Genomic DNA, 21,570 nt, shown 5'->3' on the forward strand with positions numbered 1-21,570 from the left:
AGCATTTTTAGGTTGGCTAGAAATCATCACTTCTTAAGATGCTACGTCTGACTAGCCTCACAATAATAATAATAAACTGATTAGTATCTTAACACTAGAAGACCTTCAGGAAATCAGATTCAGTTTTTGAGGATTTCTCCCGGTAAAATAAAGAAAATGTTTTTGTTCTTACCGGAAACTGTGGCGCCATCTAGAGTCGGGTCAGAACCGCCTGCTGCAAATGTGACTGCAAGAGGAAATGGCTCCCAAAGTTCAGCAGATTTTATGCAATAAAATCTGATTTTTAGTCACTAGAGTCACTGAAACGCAACAAACATCATGCTAACATGTTAGCATTAACAGCTAATGTGTCTCACACTAATAATCATTGCTTTAACTTTTATTTTTTTAAATAATCTTTTTCTTATTTTTATGTAAATGAATCGAGATCCTTTAAATAAAAACACAACATGAAGGAGTTCCAATTATTCTGATGGGAATTTCTTTCAGATTTCAAATGCATTTTGGCTAATGCTGCTAACATAGAAATCATAACAGCTAATCTAACAAACTAGAGCTAAAATGTTAGCTGGTGCTAGTATGCTAACCAATGTCAACTTTCCAAGGGATTCAGTAACATTTAAACATTTAAAACTTATTTCTATAGTAATAAACCTTCTGACATCCAGTTTGTTTGAATCCCACTTTAGCATATTTCTTAATATTTTAATTTATTTTAACAGACCAAATAAAAGTTTCTGCTTCAGCAGAGCAGCATTCACATACGGGAAAAGATTACTGCCAATAACAAATGTAAGTGCTGGAATCTAAATTTGTCACTAAACGTGGATAAATTTAAGATTTGCTTTTGTTCCGTGTTTTTCAACTCATACATATGATTTCAGGTTTTATCTGTGAGAATACAAGTTTTAAAGTTACGAATGAAGTTACAATTCTGCAATAATTGTAACTTGGTTGCAATTATTGCAATCAAGTTACAATAATTTGCAATTGATTGAAGATTCATAATGTCAGTAATTTTGACAGCTTCATTGTTGAAGATTTGAACTCGTAAATTTGTGATCTGTTCTGCTTGCAAAAATTAAAAACACAGAACAAATAGAAATCTCAAATTTATGCATATTTACTGACAAACGTAGACTCCTGTGTACTCATTTCTTATTGACAGTGATCTTGCCCCGTACAGTATTTAATGAGGTCCAGGCTGCAACAGCCTGAAACGAGGCGCTACATCCACTGCAGGACCTGCTGACCGTAAGTCCAACAACACAAAGTGGAAAAATGAAGAGAATCTCAGATATTTTATTGCACAGATTGCAGTTCTTCATGTGTCCTTACAAACATTTAAAGCTTTGTAAACAGTGAACAGCATCTCCCCAGTGTGTTTGGTAACTCCTGTGTTTCCTCAGCAAGTCTCAGCGTTTTTACGAGCCAACCAGTGACCGACTACAGGAAGCAGGAAGCAGCGTGGAGACGCGTCGGCGTCAAGTCAAACTGAACTGCTGTGGTACAGAACCGACGGTGAAGGATAGAAGGAATAGGAAGCTATCGATCCTGTAAAATGTGTTGAGTTCAAGAAACTGGGAAACAGTTTGTCTGTAGGTGGAGACGGACGATCACACAGAGCCTGAACTCTTCCACCTGCAGCTGGAGCTGAAGATGAGCGTCCGCACCGACCCGTTTGGGTCCAGGATCGACGCCGAGCAGAATTCCTTCCCACGGGGAGCAGACAGAAAATGGCACGTTGGGAGTTGGGTTGTGTGGAGGGATCCTGACGGGTTCTGTTACGGCGTCTGGGCCATGCCGCGGCTCGACTTCATCTTCTCCAGTCTTTTATTCAGGTGGCTGTTGCTCGACTCCAGCTCCTCGATCTTATCCAGCGCCGTCCGCAGCTGTTGGACCAGAGGAGAATCACAGTTAGCCTGAACTCTGCTTCCTGGACAGTCCAGCTTCCAGAAACACCGTGCCTCTCTCTGCAGTTTGCGTTTCTCCGCCTTCAACTCGTCCTCCACCTTCTCTGCGTTCTCCGCTGAAGATTTGTAACGCGTCACATGACCCTCCAGTCTGGTCACCTGCACACCACAGAGACCACTCAGAACCCCGAGATCACAGAACCGCTCTAAAGCATTCACACCTGTTCAAGGTTTTCACATTTTGTCACATTCAAACCAAACTTTAACAAAAGAACCAGAATTAGACATTTTTTTTAATCATTTTTTTCAAAGTTCAATGTCTAAATATACCTCAACATGATCCAACATGTAACAAATTGATCAAATTTGGTGCGATCACATTGTTTTACTTTATTGATAGTCTAACAACATTAAAAGGCAAAGTATACTGAATACTTAGCCTTCAGTATTGTACCGAGTTACACCACAAGGTGGCGGTGCTTCCCATGTGACGGTTTGATGCATTGTTTTTCTGCTTTATTTCACTAGAAGTAAAAAGTCTTCGTCTTATTTTTGTTTAATTTTAGGTTGACTAACGTCACTAAGCACATGAAAATTATTTCCATGAAGTTTTTATCTTATAACATTGCATAACCAGTCTTATGTCGACTGTTTTGAGAATGAAATGGCATGCTAGTTGGCCCGCTAGCTTAGCAGCTAGTTAGCTTATCAGCTAAGTAATTGGGTCATTTCTGAAGTTCCAACCAGTAAGAACTATTTAAGTTTGAGGTTTGAATGTGATCCAATTTAAAAAATAAAGCTGAGGTGTGAATACTTTTCTAAAGTACAGCCTGTGGAGCAGACAGACGATCTGTTGCTCACGTTTTGCTCTAAAGCCGTCACTTCCTGTTCCGCCTTCACCAGTTTGAACTTCAGGTCGTTTATTTGCCTGCTGGAATCTCCTGGAGAAGAATCACAGGAAAACGCTCGTTTGTTTGAGACGTTAAAGAAAACCCAGAAGTTGTTTCCACGGCCCGCTCCACCTACTCTGTAACTCCAGGATGTTCGGGTCGTTCCCGTTTTCAGCGACTTCCCCGTCTGGACTGGAACCGCTGTCTGCGCCGTTCTTCTGGTCCAGCTGGGATTTTAGTTTCTTTATCTGCAAAAGGATCTCCTGGTGTTAAACCTCCAGATTCATAAATCATCTTACCTTTAAAAACTCACCTGCTCAATCATTTTTTCACGCTCATCCACTAGTTTCCTCAAACGAATCTCTGAAAACAGACAAAACATCGTTTATGAGTGAAATAAATGATTAGTTTTGTGTAATTTATCAGTTCAGTTCCAGACCTTCCTGTTATCTGTTGAAGCGATCTTCATAAATAATTCTTCATGTTCTTGTTAAATTAGAAAGTCATTGCTACCTCAATTCCAGGCATCTTTAATGTTCCTTATGAACATTTGATGCACGATGGCAGATGTTTTTCTGACATCCCGTTTAAACCAGCCATTCTTTTATTGAACGTTCACAGAATGGTTTTAAACATTCTGCTTTTAGTGCTGAATAATCCAGTCCAGGTTTTAAGTGTCTATGTTGAAAGTTTCAAACTAGAGACACTGAAAGTTGAGGACGAACAGCCAGACACAATGGTTGTTAGCTTGTCCAAGGCTAATGCTAGCACCCATCCAGAGCTGAAGCTAGCCTAGCCAATGTTAACTCTAGCTTATCCCAAGCTAAAGCTAGTCTAGCTGTGCTAGTGGACAGCAGAGGACGATCCACAGTCCTCAGCCTAGGCTAATCATCTCTAAAGCTAATGCTAACTAGCTCTCCTCCTCATTTAGCGGCAGACTTAGTTAGCGGTACCGGATCAGTAGCTAGCTTCTGAAAATATTCTCCTGCGACATGAATGTAGCCACTGCTAGATGAGCCATAGTCTGAATTTTGGCACCAATACCGCAGCATCATGTGTTGGGGCAGAGATGAAGCTAAAGATTTCAGGAGCTTAAAAACGAACTAGAATCTCTGGATGCTCCAAATGGTAGCAGGAATTTCCCAAAAAACCCTTTTTTTGTTTTGCATGTTTTCAGGTAAAAACATCTATAAATAAATAATTAATATAACTGAGTGAAAAAGCAAAGTCTTATCTTCAAAATTTACAGAAAGGAGAAGAATCAAGACTTTCCTGCAGCATCACAGATCAAATCACTAAATACAGCAATGATTTATTTAACGGGGAGTGTGTGAACGTACCGCAGGGTGGCAGCAGCCAGGGAGACGGATGGGAGGGAGAACCAAGCCATGCAGCGCAGCAGCATCCAGGAGGGGTGGAGGAGTGGAGGGGTGATGGTGTTAGCATGCACACAGTCAATTACACACACCGCCACTAGTTAAAAAGTTTCAGTAGATGTTTATTTAGAGCAACGCTAACAGCAGGATTTAACGGTTTAGTGCAACAAGATGCAAACAAAATGAAAGTCATTCTGAACTCCAGAGGGAAGCTAAGAGTCTGATCTGCTCTAAACAGAGAAAAACACGGAGAAGCTGCTTTGGCCTGAATGTTTACAGTTACACCATGAAGGCAGGAAGACGGTAAACATGATATCAGTTCAATAAACCAGAGATGAACAGTTCTGGTCACTCAACATCTCTTGCATTCAGTTCGTACAGGAAAACATCAAAGTGCCGAGAGGACTTTAAATATTCTGACAACTTGTAGAGAGCTCAACTCTCCAGCAGAGGGCGTTTTACGCCACATCGCTGTGTAACAGTTTTTCTGTGGTTTGGGCCACATGCAGACCAGAGACGGTGAACCGAGCAGCTGGTTGGTCTGGGATGGATCAGCCAGAACTCAGCAGAACTTCAGGGAGTTTGACTGTGGGTTTGCAGGAGGTCTGATGGTGCAAACCCACATGTGATGGTGTGTCAGCATTCACATGACTGACACAAACTCTCAAACAACAGAAAACGCTGCAACCACAGGAGATAAAGGGAAAATGCCACAAATGGTAAAAACAACACAAGTTCAAAATGCTGCAAACTGGCTCCATGAAACATTAGTCCTCCAGACCACCAGGGGGAGTCGGTCACCAAATCATCTGGGTCCTCAGTAAAGTCCAGAAGAAAGTTGGAGGAAGACAGAAAAGGTCGGTTATGCTTCACATCATTTACAGATAAGCAGCATATTTCTGTAGGTAATATTACCTGCTCCAGACTCCCCCTAGTGGTCTGGAGGACTTCTGTTTGTGGAACCAGGTTGCAGCATTTTATACTGCCTGCTGTTTTTGCTATTTGCATCATTTTTTATTTTCCCTTTTTCGTGTTTCGGAGTTTCATTCATGTTTTCCCAGTGTTTCGCCGTCAGCCACCATCCCAAAGGGATGGAAATACTCCATAAGAACCAGGACATTTGTTCTTTCTCCAAAGGTGTTTGTTTGCAGATCTGATCTGGGAGTTTGCAACTGGTCTAAAATCTGAAGTGGGCGTGGCTACAGTATTGGTGTGCGATGTGGTGGAAGTTCTGCTCTTGTGTTTCTAGAGATGTATGAAGCGTCCTGAACGAACAGAATCTTGTTTTTATTCTTACTGAATCGTATAGAAGCAGATTTCTCTGGTTCTGAAACACGGTACCAATGAAACAGCGAGTGGATTCTCTGGTTCCACCATCGGGTCACTGTGACGTCAAACTCCATGAAGTGCTGCTAGCACCGCCTCTGGTTGCTTCAGTAGCCAGTACCGATCAGTTTCTAGATGTTCCAGCTCTTTGCAAACTGAACCATCACTGGTGTGCATGTGGTCCATTTTAGACCCGTCCTGCTGAGTGTTGGACCCTGTTGTCCCAGACCAACTAAGACATCTTACAGTCCTCTTTACTCTTTCCTTTGCCTTTCTTCTTCTTTGGGTCTTTCCCCACCTGCGGTGCCTCTTTGGCGCCATCGGTTTGTTCTGGAGTCTTTTGTGGATCTGAAGGCACCTCGGTGGCATCTAACCCGTCCTCAACTGTTGAGGACGTTTTCTGCTCGATGTTCTCTGGAACATTTTCAACCTTTTCAGGTGTGTTGTCTCCACACGGCAGGTCGTTTTGAGTTGAAGGCTGATCAATCTTGCTGTTGTCATCCTCGGACACCTTCTCCTCACCATCTTCTGTCTTTGTCTCCGCGTTACTTTGGCAAAGCTCTGGACTCTTCCCGTTGACTTCAGTTCCTTCCTCAACATCTTCCTGTTCCAGTTTGTTGGGCAGAGAAGATTCAACAGCTGCTTCCACATCCAAGTCATCAAAATCAAAAGACTGTCCTTCATCTTCCTCTCCGTCGTCCTCGTCCCTGTCCAGCTGAACGTATGGAGGTGAATCATCCCCCTCAGCTTCCTCCATGGACTCCTTCACCTGCTCAGCCAGAAGACCTTGAGAAGTTTTTACCTCCTCAGTGTTTGGACAATCTTCAGGCTCTGGGCGTTCAGCAGTCGCTTCCTTCTGCTCCTCTTTGGGAGGAGAACCAGTATCTCCAGTTTCTGCTTTGGTTAGATCTGCTAATTCCACCTCATCTTTCATGTGTAACGGTGGATCTTCAGGTTCTCCTCTTCCTCCATTCAACTCTTCATCGTCTCGGCAGATTTCTTCAGAGGTCTCCGATGGTTCTCCATCGTCTGGCTCAGCTGCCTCCTCTGGTTCCGTCATGGAGGGCTTGGGGCTCTTTGAGGTTGACGAGGTTTCGGGTGGATCTCTGGCGTCATCGTTTGCTGATGATGCAGATGTTTCCTCATTAATTTCAGAACCGGTTCTGGACTCAGGAACTCCATCATGTTCTTCACCAGCCAATTCAACGATGCTTTCAGGGTTGTTGATCATCTTCTCGTCTCCATCCACTGATTCTGACTTGGTGCGGACATTTTGGTCTTCTGGTGAAGAGCTGTCTGGAGGAAACGACTCTACAGGATCTTCACTCTTTCCAGAAGTCAGGAGGTTTGCTTCTCGATCAGAACCGGTTTCAGACTCCATCTCTTTAACATCTTCAGCCGTTTCAGACTCATTGGGTCCCTTGATTGTTTCAGCTTGAGAAGTTTCTGTGGTTTGCAGCATTGATTCATGTTTCTCTGGTCCTGAAGTTTCTTCCTGGTTCTGCAGAACCTGAACAAGCTCCTCATCTGGAGTTTCAGGTGATTCCACAGCATCAGCTTCTTCTAGCATCTTGAATGTCAAAGTTTCCTCTTCCTGGTTTCCTGAAACGTGATCATTGTCGGGTTCCTGGAAGGCTGGGGTAGTGCCAGTATCGTCACATGATGGAAGGTGTTTGTTTGGACCTTCAATGTCTTTGTTTGAGGGCAGATTTGTTTCTCTAGCATCACCTTCAACCATCTTGGACCCTGGATCAGATTCTTCCAGTGGTTCGTCTTGGAGGAATCCTTCAGGGGGTTCTGCAGTTTCTTTGGCTGTTGGAGATGTTTCCTTGTTCTGTTCGTCCTCAGAAAGCTCTGCTCTTGTTCTGATGTGACAAGATATTTCAGAAGATCCCACAGTATCACTTTGTTCCAACATCTCAGTGTTTCCGGTTTTCCCTTCATCTCCTGAAACATGATCTGTGGTTGACTGTTGGAGACCTGAGGCGTTTTCTCTTGCAGGGATATCTTCACTCAAATCAGGATCATCTTTGCTCTTACATGTGACGAGATTCCCTTCTTGATCAGAACCAGTTATTTCAGATTCCTTGAGGGATTCAACAGCAGAACCTTCATTTGGCTTTTCTGGATCTTCACATTCCTGGTTCTGCGTGTCATCAACCATCTCCACTCCAAGACGAGGCTCCTGGGTTGATCCCAGACCATCAGCTCCTTCTGTAGTTTTTTCTTGGTTGTGACCTTCTGAACCCGGATCTGTGTTCGGTTCTTGCAGATTTTCTTTGGTAGAAACATTTTCAGAGGGTTCCAGATGTTCTACTTTCTCAGGTTCTTGGTTGTCTTGAGGTTTAGCAGTGGACCCACTGGTATCCTGTTCTGCTGTGAGCCCGTTATTCTGTACGACTGAATCCTTACTGGTCTTTTCGTTTTGCTTCTCGGTTCCAGCTTTTTGTTGGTCTTTGTTTTCATGAGGTCCACCTTTTTTCTTTCCCTTCTTCTTCCTTTTCTTCTTCTTCCCTGACGCGGTGGAGACCTGAGCCTGGGACGTACTCGCCGTTTCCTCAGCCTCGTCGTTTTCTGCCTCCTCAGGCTCTTGTTGAGGTTCTGAGTTCAGTCCAACTGGAACAGCTTGTTTCCCTAAAGGTTCTGTCGTAACAACTTCCTGTTTACTTTCTTGACCTCCTGAAAGGTCACCGCCAGCTGCTTCAGTGCCGGTACTTTGGGTTAAACCTGGATGACTGATGGAATCAACCTCAGATGTTTCCATTTCTCCAGATGTCTGGATCTGCTGAAGATCTTGGCTGACAACGATTACGGCTTTCACTTTAGGATCTGGATGATCAACCGGATCTGCAGTTATTTGACCGTGGAGGTGAGTTTCCTCAGAGGGAAAGCAGGTCTGGGCTTCTGGAGCCAGTTCATCGCAGCTCAAGTGATTCTCTTTGACGTCCTCCAGTGTTTCTTCTTGCTGCTCTGGAGCCACGTCTTCCTCTCTGCAAGCCCTCAACTCCTCTGTGCTGCCTGGGAGATCATGGAGAGCAGACGGTGATAGACGGCCAACAAACAGCTTTCTGCATTTCAAAGTTCATCAGGAGGCGCGCCAGCAGCAAGGGACAGGAAGAACAACGGACCGATTCGGTGAAGCTCAGAGCCAAGATGTCTGACAGAAGCAGGAGAAGCGAAAGAGGAAAAGAAGAACACCTTCATTCCCCACCAGCTGGGGACGAGAGGGAAGCCTGGAGACGATCATCAAGAGAAAACGGCGTGGATCGCACCAGCAGGCGGCCGCTCAACACTTCAGTGCTCATAACCCAACTCCCATCAGATCAGGAGACGCCCCATTAAAGCCAGAGCAGGAAATCACTCACAATGGAGGAGGAGGAAGTTGCAGAGCAGACGTTAGCTTCGAGGGAACAGCTAGATGTCAGATGCATGTGTCCTACTTAAAGGAACAGTTTGGTTTGTCAGAGGAAAGGTTTAAGCAGTCACTGTCCTACCAGTTTGGACTCTTGCACAGACAGTAATGGAGGACAGAACCTAAACCCTTAGACAGGCTACTGAGGCTCACAGAGTCACTGCAAGGGTCGCTAACGTAGTGTACGCTATACTGGTTTGATAAACAAGGGATCAGAGGAACAATGCTGGTCAGAATCAGAGCCTAAACGACAAGTGACCTCCAGGTAGACCGGCCTCAGCACAGAGCTTTTAAACCTCTGGTGGGGTGCCAGGCTGTTAAGTCTCCAAGCTCTCAGAAAGCAGCTATCCTGAATTCTTCATCCTGATTGCCCTTATAGTCCATACATACATAGTCTGATACATCTGTAAATAAATATTTATATCTCGTAGAGCACTTCTGGATAGATGCAGTCTACATCTCGTTGCCTGTACTTGTGACAGTGCAATGACAATAAAGTTGAATTCTATTCTATTCTGATTGGAAACTCGGTGACACATTTCAGACTCAACTGATTTTAGCTTTGCAGAAACTATTTTAATTATTATTTCAGGAAATAATCCAGAAAACAGCAGAGAATATTACAGATATCAATAATAAATATTTACAGCTACTGACTGCTTATAATTTCTCCACTGAACCATCAAACTGTCCCTTTAAGAATTAATGCTGGCGATTCTCTTTGTTTTTAGATAATCAATTATAATTTTTTACTGTCATTTCTGTGAATTATTACATCTCGTTTTCCAGTCGACTCGTTAAAAATGATAGAAATGTTGATAATCTTTAATCTTCTGGGTTTGAAGGTTCAGTAAAATCACATCTAAAACAAACTGAATTTTAGAAAAACTCAGAGGATCACCGAACTGGAAGCAGTGAAACGACTCAGGGAGGAGGAGCAGGAGGAGCAGGAGGAGGAAAAGGAGCAGGAGGAGAAGGAGGAGCAGGAGGAGCTGCATGCGTTCAGTCTGAGCCCAGCAGCAGTTTTTACCGAGGACGCCGTTTCCTTCAGCGGCAGCTGGCTGGGTCTCCTGGGCCGGCCGCGGCTCCGCTCCAGCTGACCCGTCCTCCTCCGACGGCCCGGCGTCTCCGTTGATGTTCAGGTCCGGTCCCAGCACTATCCCGTGTTTCTGCACAGAACAGCTAGCATGTTAGCGGCAGAAAGCGGCGCAGAGGAAACCAGCGGCGGGTTCCGCTCGGTACCTTCAGAATATCCTTCAGCTTCACCGCCTCCTCCCTGAGCTCATCCCGCTCCAAGCGGATGGCGTCCGAGTATTCTTTCTGCCGCTCCAGCGCCTGAGCGGCAGCGGGAAGCAGTGAGAAGACGCAGAGCGGAAACTTTTCATGCAAAAGGAGGAATGGGGTCAGAGGTCATACCCCGATCTTTTTATCCTTCCACTCCACCGTCTCCTGGAGATCGGATATTTCTCTAACGTAACCGTCCTGCTTCAGCCGCAGCTGGCGGATTTCCTAAACGGCAGGAAGACGGAGGAGAAGTCGACAGGAAGAAGGAAAGTGAGCGCTGAGGAGGAAGTGAGTGCAGCCGAACATGCAGTCGAACACGCTGCAGCCGAACACGCTGCAGCCGAACACGCTGCAGTCGAACACGCTGCAGCCGAACACGCTGCAGCCGAACATGCAGTCGAACATGCAGCCGAACACGCTGCAGTCGAACACGCTGCAGCCGAACATGCAGTCGAACACGCTGCAGCCGAACATGCAGTCGAACACGCTGCAGCCGAACACGCTGCAGCCGAACACGCTGCAGTCGAACACGCTGCAGCCGAACACGCTGCAGTCGAACATGCAGTCGAACATGCAGCCGAACACGCTGCAGCCGAACACGCTGCAGCCGAACACGCTGCAGTCGAACATGCAGTCGAACACGCTGCAGCCGAACACGCTGCAGTCGAACACGCTGCAGTCGAACATGCAGTCGAACACGCTGCAGCCGAACATGCTGCAGTCGAACACGCTGCAGTCGAACATGCAGTCGAACACGCTGCAGCCGAACATGCAGTCGAACACGCTGCAGCCGAACACGCTGCAGCCGAACATGCAGCCGAACACGCTGCAGCCGAACACGCTGCAGTCGAACACGCTGCAGCCGAACACGCTGCAGTCGAACACGCTGCAGCCGAACATGCAGTCGAACATGCAGCCGAACACGCTGCAGTCGAACACGCTGCAGTCGAACACGCTGCAGCCGAACACGCTGCAGTCGAACACGCTGCAGCCGAACATGCAGCCGAACACGCTGCAGCCGAACACGCTGCAGCCGAACACGCTGCAGCCGAACACGCTGCAGCCGAACACGCTGCAGCCGAACACGCCGCCTGGTTAGAGCCGAGCGGCTGAGTTTCTGTCAGACATGAGTCTGACTACAGGAAGCCGTTTGTAAAGTTACACAATAAAATCATCAATAATTTAGAGAAAAAATGGGCTCCATGTTGAAGACATACTCCCACCTTGTTATTAATACATTTATACATTTCATAGTTCCAAGTTAAATAAATATTTAGTTATTTAGTTATATTCAAAGCTTTTAATTTAAGTCCTATGTGTAATTTTACAAGCGGTCCTGTCTGTGTGGATCCCTGAGGAAGAGGAGCAGGAGGAAGAGGAGGAGCACTCACGTTCAGCAGCTCTTCGCTTTGCTTCAATGTCTCCTTCAGCTCGTCGAACTGGAACTGCAGAACGCTGTGGTTGTGTTTCTGCCGCTCAAACTCCTGCAGGGAACAGCAGAGCTGGTGAGGAAACCGCAGCTAGCATCTGGAGCTAACCCACTTTATTTAAAACAACAAAAATCAGACAGTAGAGAAGAAGATAAGCAGATAAACCTACAATCTAAGGCCATTCTAGAAAATGTGAATTATGTCAAAATTAAATTGGTGCTTGAAGGTTGTAGCCTTTAAGGGCAGATATAATCTGAATTGAAGTTAGCGCTTTAGCATTAGCTTCTGCTAATGACAGTGTAGGTATAGCACTTTAGTGATAGCAGGAAGTAATGTTTCTGGTTAGCGGTTTTGGCTAACTTGTGAGTTAGCGTGCCACCGCAGACGGAGGGCTGGAGCCTCGCCTTGCTCCGGCGGCACCGGGTTTGGCACCGGGTTTGGCACCGGGTTTGACACCGGGTTTGACACCGGGTTCCAGTTTGTCTTCATGGTGAGAAGGAAAGCATCCTGGCTTCAGATTCACGGTGAGGACAAAAACCCGTCCTGATCACCTTCAGCTTGTCGTCGTATTGGCGGCGCGACTCGGACAGCAGCTCCTCCAGCTCCATCAGCGAGTCTTTGAGCGTGTCCACCTGGTACATCAGGTTGTTCTTCTCGTTGTCCAGCTGGGCGTTGGACACCATGGCCTTACGGTACTTCTCCTCCACCTCCGCCAGCGCCTCCTGGTGGAGAAGGAAAGAGCAGGAAGTGACATCAACCAGTAAAACCTGAGCAGACGAGCGCAGAGCAGAGATGAAGATGCAGCTTCAGCAGGAAGATCAGCGGTTTCTACACAAACCGGAGGAAGTTCCTGTAGTTTCTAATTTGTGCTGCAGATATGAAGCTGTTTAGCTGAAGCTAGCTCAGTCAGTTAGCAACGCTTCAGGCTGGTACCTTCGCTTCCTTCAGGTTCTGCTGGTACTTTGTTTCCACATCCTGGATCTGATCTTTCAGCTCATGGATCTCCTGGTGGGCAGAGCGGCAGCAGAGAGGAAGAGGAGCGATGAAGGTGAAGCACGGTGACGGCAGCGGCGGCAGAAGTGATGTGGAGAGAAAAGGTCAGAGCAGAACCAGCAGGGTCCGTCTGTCTGTCTCAGAACCGAGCCTGACGGAGCGTTTCCTCTGAAGTAAACCGCAGAAAATCTTTTCATGTACAGATTGAAGTTCATCCTGCTGAAACGTTTCTCTGGTTCCTCCTGAGAAACTTTTCACTCCGTTTGGATCAGATTTTCAATCTGTTCAGTTTCCAGAACTTTTTACTGCAGAACCGCCAAACAAAGTCACGAACGTCCAACCAGATCATTCTCTACATCTACTTTTTTATTTCTCAGCGATTTTTGAAGAAGTTTGTGAATTTAATGCTGATGTGTCAAAGATGAAATATTTCCTTATTGATGAAACCAAAGTATAATTTAACGAGCTGCTCAACATTCCTCATTTTCATGGTTCATTAGAGGATCATAAAATTACCACTAAAATTACTGCTAATATCACAGCATTCTGGTAATATTGTGACTTTTTCCTCATAATTTAAAATATTTTTTCTTAGCCATGACCTCCATCATGAATAAGAAAAAATCTTTAAAATATTTTTATTTTCCTCTCTGTTGGTTGTTTGCTGGAGAAATGAAAGAAATATTTTATAGAAATACTTTTTATGCTTCCCTTTGATAAATACATTTATCAAGAGAAACATTTTGATAATATTTCAATCTTGACATTTTATTTTTACTTTCACAGAACTTTGAAAATGGAGAGAAAAATAAAATCTGGTCAGACTTTCATGAGTTCGGATCGGTATCAGAACCAAACAATGTGATTCTATCTGGGTTTTATCCTGACTTTAGTTATTCCAGCTCAGATTAAACCAAACCTGAAACCTTTAACCAATCAGAAGCCCTGAAGGTTCTGGGTGAATCGGTACCGGTCCGATTTCTGACCAAATCCGGTCACTTCCTGGTTCCTGCAGTGAAACGCTCCGCAGTCAGTTTCCTGAACTTCTGGGTTCTCCAGCCGGGTCTGAGAATCGACTCCGGCCCAGAAGGCGTTACCTTGATTTCCCGGATGGAGCCGTCGGCGTCCACCGTCAGCGCCGTCTCCCCGCTGCCTCGCCGGGAGGAAGTCCCGCCCACCGAGGCGAGGGTCGCCGCCGTAAGGGCCGAAGCGGCTCGAGGTCCCTGAGGCAGAAACAACCAGACCAGAGAAGAAGAAACTCTGACATCAGAGCAGGAGCAGAAAGACGGAGTCTGAAAAACTATAGATGAAGATCAAGTTTCCAATCAGATCTGGTTCTCACCTTGTCAAAGTCTCTGTCCTCCACCTGCAGAGACAGAGGACAGACATCAGGACAGACAGACAGACATCAAGACAGACAGACAGACATCAGGACAGACAGACAGACAGACAGACAGACAGACATCAGGACGATGAAGAGGCTCTAGGTCCAACCAGACGAGCAGCAAATTCACCAAAAACTCAAAACGTTCCAGTTAAAGAAACCACCTTCAGAGCGTCCAATCAGATCCCAGATAAACCCCAGGTGGTGTTACGCTCCAACACGCCTGAACGTCATCCAGTCAGGATGGTAAACACACACACATACACACACACACCCTGCTGTCCCGCCGGAGCCGGGGACTCACTTCAGGGAAGTCAGGGATGGTGACGTCATCCAGGTGCCTGGAGGGGGCGCTGCCGCTCAACGCACTCCTAACAAAACTGGCGACTGAGCCGCAGTTCTCCTGCAGCGGCCACCAGGGGGAGACAACGAAAAACCCAGCAGGACGTCAACAAGGACAGAGTTACTAACAAACTGGCTGTTTCCATCTTGAGAGGGAAAAACACAGCAATGTGGTGCATGCAGGGCACACACACACACACACTGGTTCACCAGGACAGACCAGTCTGATATGAACTGAAAGTAAAAATTAAATATTTGTTTTTCACTGAAGTTTACTGGAAGCTGCCAGCAGGGGGCAGCGTTTCCACACCTGGTCCACTCAGCAGAGGAAACGGTTAACCATCTGCTTCTATACTGGTCAACTATATCTGAGGTTTATTTAGCCTCAGGTATTAAAGCAAACTCCAGATGTCGCACACAAACTGACTTGTTTAAAAGTTAAACTAGCAATGTTTGATAAAAGGTTTTCGATTAATAACCGAGTTGTCACAGGATGGTGCGCCCTTCAGAAAGACGTTTTCAGAAAGGACGAGTATAATTTACATAATCATGAATTTCACAGATTCCTGCAACTGAGAGACTATTACAGGAGATACATCAGGTGGGATCCGTCTGTGATTCAAACTGATAAATTCATTCAGTGCAGCAAAAATGAAAATCATTTTTACTCAATATCAAAATCTGATGCTGAGGAAACATTCAACTAAGTATATAAAAGAAAAGCGGGAATCAGAGCTTAGCATGATGACTGCAGACGTTCGATATGTGGAAAACACATCAGGCGGATATGAAGGAGTCCACATGGAAAAATCATGGTTTGAGACTCTGAAGCACAAACGGAAGAAAAATGGATGAAATGAACAATAATCAAGACAAAAGAGAGCAACCAAAAACAGAGAAAGAACTGGACAAACTGGAGGGGGCAAAGGTCACAGAGGACTGGCTCCCAAGCAAAAGTTTTATGTTATTTAATGTTGAATGTGAATTGTTCATACGCATTATGTATGTAAACAAATGTGAAAAATGCTAATAAACAGCTAAAAGAAAAAAAAGTGAAACTAAAGGACATGAAGCCTTCATTCCTCCTGCAGGCGTTTCTTAAAGGGCCGGGACTCAAACTGTAGGTTCCTGCCGTCAGTCACCTGAGCCAGGTGTGATAAAGCAGAACTCTGCGGGAAGCCAATCATAAAGGTCAGAAATTAACCGCAATAATTTGGGTTATTTAGCCTGTAGGAGAATAAAATGCAGGTTTACTACAAAGCCCTATTTTAATTCAAATGTCAGTTTGAAACTAAACATTTAGATTACCAACAACATATTCAGCTTCGATGCTAAACACTTAGCTTCAAATGTTCATGTAGCTTCCATGCTAGTTAGTCTCAGACAAAAATATTTAGCGAGAAATTAAATTTAGCTTTAAACTAAACAATTAGTTTGGAGCTAAAAATTTAGCTTGAAACCAAATATTTAACTTCCAACTAAATACGTAGCTAATTATTCAGCTAAATATTTATCTCCAAACTAAATATTCAGTTAGTGTGCCAAATATTTAACATCATGCTAAATATTTAACTTGCTAATACACTTTTAGCTTGAAACTAAATATTTAGTTGACAAACAGAGAACCAGATATAAACGTGAATTAAATATTTAAGGGTTTTCTGGAACCTGTAAATTATAATGTCAAAGTTAAATTTTTGCTCTACGGTTGTAGCAGTTGGCGTTTTTGAATTAGCTTTTGCTAAACACGATGCTGGTTAGCATTTTATCGTTAGCAGAACTAATGTTTCTGATTGGTGCTTTAGGGCTAGCACACCTAGCTTTTCAGTTAGCAGTGCCTGAACTGTTTCTACCCAGCATGCACAGCAGCAGACCGACCCATGCATGAACTCAAACGGAGCCGGTTGGTTAGAGAAGCCGGTGGCTCTCACCACTGGGCTGGTCCGGGCCGAACTGGCCCTGCTGGAAGCTCTGGAGCTGCGGTAGCTACTGTACTCCACAGGCTGCAGGAAGAACACACCACATACACTTCTGTCAGTCTGTCTGCATTACCCTCCCAGATGTTAGACTGGACCCGTTTGGACCCGTTCTGCTGGCTTACGTGAGAGGCGGAGACTCTGCGGGAGCCGCTGCACAGACTCAGACCGTCGTCGTACAGAGAACTCTGCAGGGGAACGGATCGGCAGAACCACATACACGATGTTATCAGTGCTGAGAGTTAGATGGTCACCAAACGCTGGCTAGCTAACGGCTAACGGAGCTAGAACCAACCTAAAACTGCAGAGACGGGTCCAATCAGAACTTCACTCTGAGTGTTAGCATACGGACCTGGTTGCTACTGTTAGCATACGGACCTGATAGCTACCGTTAGCATACGGACCTGGTTGCTACCGTTAGCATACGGACCTGGTAGCTACCGTTAGCATACGGACCTGGTAGCTACCGTTAGCATATGGACCTGGTAGCTACCGTTAGCATACGGACCTGGTAGCTACCGTTAGCATACGGACCTGGTAGCTACCGTTAGCATACGGACCTGGTAGCTACCGTAAGCATATGGACCTGGTAGCTACCGTTAGCATGCGGACCTGGTAGCTACCGTTAGCATGCGGACCTGGTAGCTACCGTTAGCTTACGGACCTGGTAGCTACCGTTAGCTTACGGACCTGGTAGCCATTGAAAGACAAGCCGGGGTTCCTGGACGGACCGCTGAGATCCAACAGGTCGGAGGAAGTGAAGGAAGACTGGAGAGAGGAAGTGAAGCAACCAGAGATCCATCAGGAATATCGCAGCGTTTCAGCACTCAAACCACAGCAGAAGCTATCAGAACCAGAACCAGAACTCATGCAAGAGACAATATAATATGTCCTCTGCCATCTCTCAGCATGCAGCATGCTGGTTAGACTGATATCAGGTGAAATACTCTGAGCCGCAGTCATCAGCTCCACACGGCGCCGTTAGAGGAGAAAACACGACACCAGGACAGAACCAGAACAGAACCACGCACCGGCTGCAGGTCCTGTCTGGACGATCGGGACATCCTGCTGTCATCGCTCAGCCTGGAGCTCTGAGGCCAAACAGGGAAACACGGAAGGCTCTGAGAAAAGAGTGATGCTGCGGGCTCCCCAACCACCCAGAAAAGGCGGGAATCGCCATGGAGACCGAGGATCTGAAAGCTTCAGCATCACTGAACAGTTAGACCTGATTAAACCTGGAGTGTACATGTGATTTACAGGACAGAGCGCCGACAGGCCAGAGCAGAAAGGAAGGAAAAGAGTCAAAAAAATCCTGATTCTGTTCAAATGTTTCTGAAAAGTTAAAATGATTCATGGAAGCAGCTCAGCTTTCTATCTGGTTCATATCTCCTGCCTTTTCTCCACTTTCATTCTTTTCTGCACCAATAAGGTGCAGCAAGTCAAACTGTCTGCTGATGATTCTGTGATTTATCTCTGGTATCGGTTCTGTGGCTTTAGGGTTTTATCAGATTCTGGAAACAATCACTAATAAATCAGTTCCTTCAGTTTGTGGTGATTCACAAAAAAAATCAACAGATATCTGCCTTTTTTCATGTTGATGCATCGCTGTGAGTTTATTTCAAATGTTAAAAATGGTGGAAAACGTTGAGTCTGTGATGCCAACTCCCACCTGCAGGTGGCAGTGTTTCTCTCCAGCGCTGCCTTGGCTGATCAACGTGGAGAAGAACAAAAACTGAGCTATTTTTAAGATTTTAAAGAATGAAAAGGTTTGTGTGATGAATGTGTCTGTTATTTGTTCTCATGTTTTTTCTTCTACATATAGATTTTATAAAAAGTTTAATGACAAAAAAAAGTCAGAATTTCTTGCATATGTTTCTAAAGTATCACCACAAAAACAGATGTGGTTTCTCTACATGCAGTTAGCGTGTTTTACGTCACGTTTGTTCCCGTCATGCGTTAGTTTGTCACGCAGCCACTGACCCTGCTGGAGAGCGCGCTGTAATCGTCATGGCAACCGTTTTTCTGTGAACGACAAACACCTGATGAGACGAGCAGATCGCTCTGCGTCTCACTCTGATGTTTCCTCACTCACGTCTCTGTGCTTATGCTTCTTCTTTTTCTTTGACTTCCTGTGCAAAGAGGAACCCTGAGAGAAGAAGAAGAAAACAGTGAAGAAGAAGAAGAAGAAGAAGAATCACATCCATGATGCAGGAAGCAGCAGGAAACGATTACAGAGCCCCTCCCCGGCTTGTTTCTGGGTCCCTAGTCGTCAGTGTTTCTCCAACAGAACCGTCTGACTGAACCGAACCCAAATGGATCCGTCTTCACCTCAGTTTGGTCTCAGTTAACGTTATTCAACAGCAGAACCAGAAACATGAAAACATTCATTCATTCATTCATCATCCACAGTGACACCATGCAGAGAGAAACTGTTGGACGACACCAAGCAGTTTCCTCCACGACGCTGCGCTGCCAACTGATGGGTCGTCTGACGCTCCTGTTACTGCCTGATTAATCTGATGGCGCCGCTTCCGCCCCCTGGTGGCCGCTCTGCTCCTGCTAGTGGTGAATGAATGAATTGTTTCTCCAGAGGCTGAACTGGTTTCACTCTCTGCTGCAGAACGATGTTGATCATATTACGGTTTCATAAAAACAAACTGGTTTTAATGCGACTTTAATCAAGTCAGTATTTACCTTTTATATCAAATAAAACCAGAAATGAAGAGAAAATGGATGAAACATAAATAATATATCATTATAGGATTAGGAGCAGATCAGCCTCTACAGCATTAGGTCAACAAAAACTGATCTTATTTTGAGAAATAGTTATATGCTAATAAAGTTGAAATATTACAAAAATAAAAGTTGAATAAATGCGAGAATAAAATTGTAATAATATTTTAACAAATCCAAATTGATCCACATTTTTAATAGATGCGCCCCCTGCTGTCCCCTTTAGACACGCCCACATTCAGCCAGACTGGAGAACTCTGATGTCATCCCATGATGTCATCCCGTGATGTCATCACGTGCTCTGCCCCGTCCCTCCCCTTCTGCTTGTTCTCCGTCTCACTCAGTGCAGAATCTGAGAAAAATAACATTTCAATGATGTTTTCTTTGTGCAGATATTTTTCTGCAGCTGCAGACGAAGCGAACGAGAGATAATGAAGCTTTTTCTAATGAAAACATGAGAACTGGACCGGTCAGAACCAGAACCTAACTGACCAACGTTCCTGAGTTTCCATGTCAGAAACAACCGGACAGAATCAGCAGCTCGGTCTGACTGACAGACCGACCCACCCACAGCTGAATCAGAGCCACTGGGTCAAATCGGGTCAAACATGCTGGGTCAGCCACAAACAATTAGAGAAGGTCAAAGTTCAACAAGGTCTCACCCCTCCACCATACGCCCCCACAGAGTCCAGATCCGACTGGAGAGGATAGAAACAAGTTGATGAAAAACGAGTCGATCAGACAGAAGGTCCGTTTGGTTCTGGGAACTAGAACCGGCTGAGAAGTCAGAGAGAGAGAGCGGTACTGACCCGGACGCTGCCGCGGCTTCCCACCGACATCCGCTCATCGTCATCAGACAGCTGTGGAGAGCAAAACGACACGATCAGAAACGGGCCGGTTCTGAGAAACCCTCTGGACCCGACCCGGAACAACCACACACAGCAGGAAGAACTGGGTTCAGTTTGAAACGGTTCAGGAAACAGAGGAAGAGGAAACAAACCGTGTGGAGCCGCGAAGAACGAGAAAACCTCTCACTGTCCTCCTGCAGGAGGAAGAGGAGCGAGGAAGAGGAGCGAGGAAGAGGAGAGAGGAAGAGGAGCGAGGAAGAGGAGCGAGGAAGAGGAGATTCAGTGAAATCTGAAACATGAAGCTATTAAAACTTTCTGCCTCTAAGTTTCCTTCTTCAGGCTGAGTGATTGATTATCCTCCAGCACTGCAGTGTTAATATTAACACATTATTAATACGTTAATATTAATTAATATCTGATTCATTTAAATCAGTCCAGCAGGTTCAGTTTCACACAGACCAAATGAACCAACATGCTCCAGACTCCATGCTGCTCTGACATCATCGCTGCTCTGCTCCTGCTGGTCGTTTCCTCTCATTAAAGAGGAACTGATATGGTAGACATGGCTACAAAGCTAGCTGCGCTAACACTGAAGCACTAACAGCAAACATTAGCTCTGCTAACACTGAAATGCTATACCAACACGGTTTTTAGCAAGTAGCTAATGCTATGGCGCTAAATTCAATCATGAGTCAATGACTCAGCGTATCGCCCTCTACAGGCTCATCTTGTCATTACACAGCTTCCTGTACGGTTTGTGTTTCAGGAAGTGATTCTGTGGAACAAACTGAACTCCTGGTTTCAGTTTTATAGTTATTTTGCTAACTGTTGCTGTTTTTACATAAGTTTTGCCTCGTAGCCCTAAAGCAATGCATTCTGGGTACAGAATATCTGATGCACCACATGAGATAACATGAGGACAGGAAACAGAACTGCTGCATAAACAAACTTCAAAATAAGAGCATGAATATAAACGTCTATTTGGCGAATTCTGAACGGTAAATAACCAAAAACCGAAACACAAACGTTGAACTTTATTCAACTGAAGGTTTACAAAACAGCCGAACAAATTAGTGCTTCAGAATTGATCTGGGGAAGCTAAGTGTGCTAAATGTTTTTAAAGCTAGCAATAATGCTAAAGTGCTCAGCTAAAAATTAGCTCCATTACTAGCGGTTAATGGAACTGTGCTAAGATTAATCTTGCTGCATGTTGTGTAAAAAACCTTTAGAAAAAAACTGTGAAAAAACAAAACAATCAAGGTCTGTACTTCCTGTTAACGGTGAGTTTTCCTCTCCGCTGTCGCCCTGTGCATGCTCAGTAGGAATGAATGTTTGAAGTCAGTGACTCCATGCAGATTATTTTCAACCAATCAGGATAAAGAGCTGATTTGGACGTGTTACTAATAAACTGCAGGATGAAAATCTGCTAATCTGACCAATAAAAGCGTCCGTCTGTCCGGCAGCAGCAGCAGCGTTAGCATTAGCGTTAGCTAAACTGATCACTCTGCAGCAGATGGTCATGGTGGCTCTAATCCAGCCAGACACCCAACTCCTTCAAATAACTGGATTACCATCCACAGTCTGACTTTGATTTAATATAATCCATATTTTCCATTTAAGGGATTAACGGGGATTATCAGGAACTCGGCACACGCAGGCTGTT

At 45.1% G+C, this 21,570-nt stretch overlaps 1 protein-coding gene across 21 annotated transcripts in view; it reads right to left on the reverse strand.

Moving 5' to 3' along the window:
- Positions 1-1,282: 1,282 nt before the first annotated feature.
- Positions 1,283-21,570, reverse strand: part of lrrfip1a (leucine rich repeat (in FLII) interacting protein 1a) — a 33,799-nt gene continuing 13,511 nt past the window's right edge. For 3 of the 21 annotated variants that reach the window (XM_028022186.1, XM_028022192.1, XM_028022190.1), the window contains 19 exons: positions 20,060-20,101; positions 19,869-19,919; positions 19,722-19,757; positions 18,419-18,472; positions 18,307-18,348; positions 17,358-17,417; positions 17,017-17,094; positions 16,452-16,514; positions 16,282-16,353; positions 14,313-14,411; positions 13,967-13,990; positions 13,722-13,847; positions 12,565-12,636; positions 12,183-12,353; positions 11,593-11,685; positions 10,334-10,426; positions 10,160-10,252; positions 9,948-10,086; positions 4,281-8,523 (listed from right to left, as the gene is read on the reverse strand). In XM_028022186.1, coding sequence (XP_027877987.1) covers positions 5,738-8,523; positions 9,948-10,086; positions 10,160-10,252; positions 10,334-10,426; positions 11,593-11,685; positions 12,183-12,353; positions 12,565-12,636; positions 13,722-13,847; positions 13,967-13,990; positions 14,313-14,411; positions 16,282-16,353; positions 16,452-16,514; positions 17,017-17,094; positions 17,358-17,417; positions 18,307-18,348; positions 18,419-18,472; positions 19,722-19,757; positions 19,869-19,919; positions 20,060-20,101 — 4,194 coding nt within the window. In that variant the 3' untranslated portion in view covers positions 4,281-5,737. Of the gene's footprint in view, positions 1,893-1,967; positions 2,073-2,774; positions 2,855-2,939; positions 3,052-3,116; positions 3,167-4,280; positions 8,524-9,947; positions 10,087-10,159; positions 10,253-10,333; positions 10,427-11,592; positions 11,686-12,182; positions 12,354-12,564; positions 12,637-13,721; positions 13,885-13,966; positions 13,991-14,312; positions 16,097-16,281; positions 16,354-16,451; positions 16,679-16,730; positions 16,929-17,016; positions 17,095-17,357; positions 17,418-18,306; positions 18,349-18,418; positions 18,473-19,721; positions 19,758-19,868; positions 19,920-20,059; positions 20,102-21,570 lie in introns of those variants that run through there. The other 18 variants (XM_028022198.1, XM_028022199.1, XM_028022208.1 and 15 more) reach the window with 17 other exon arrangements.

The sequence above is a fragment of the Xiphophorus couchianus genome, chromosome 7 (assembly GCF_001444195.1).
Source record: "Xiphophorus couchianus chromosome 7, X_couchianus-1.0, whole genome shotgun sequence".
In the NCBI taxonomy this organism is placed as follows: Eukaryota; Metazoa; Chordata; class Actinopteri; order Cyprinodontiformes; family Poeciliidae; genus Xiphophorus; species Xiphophorus couchianus.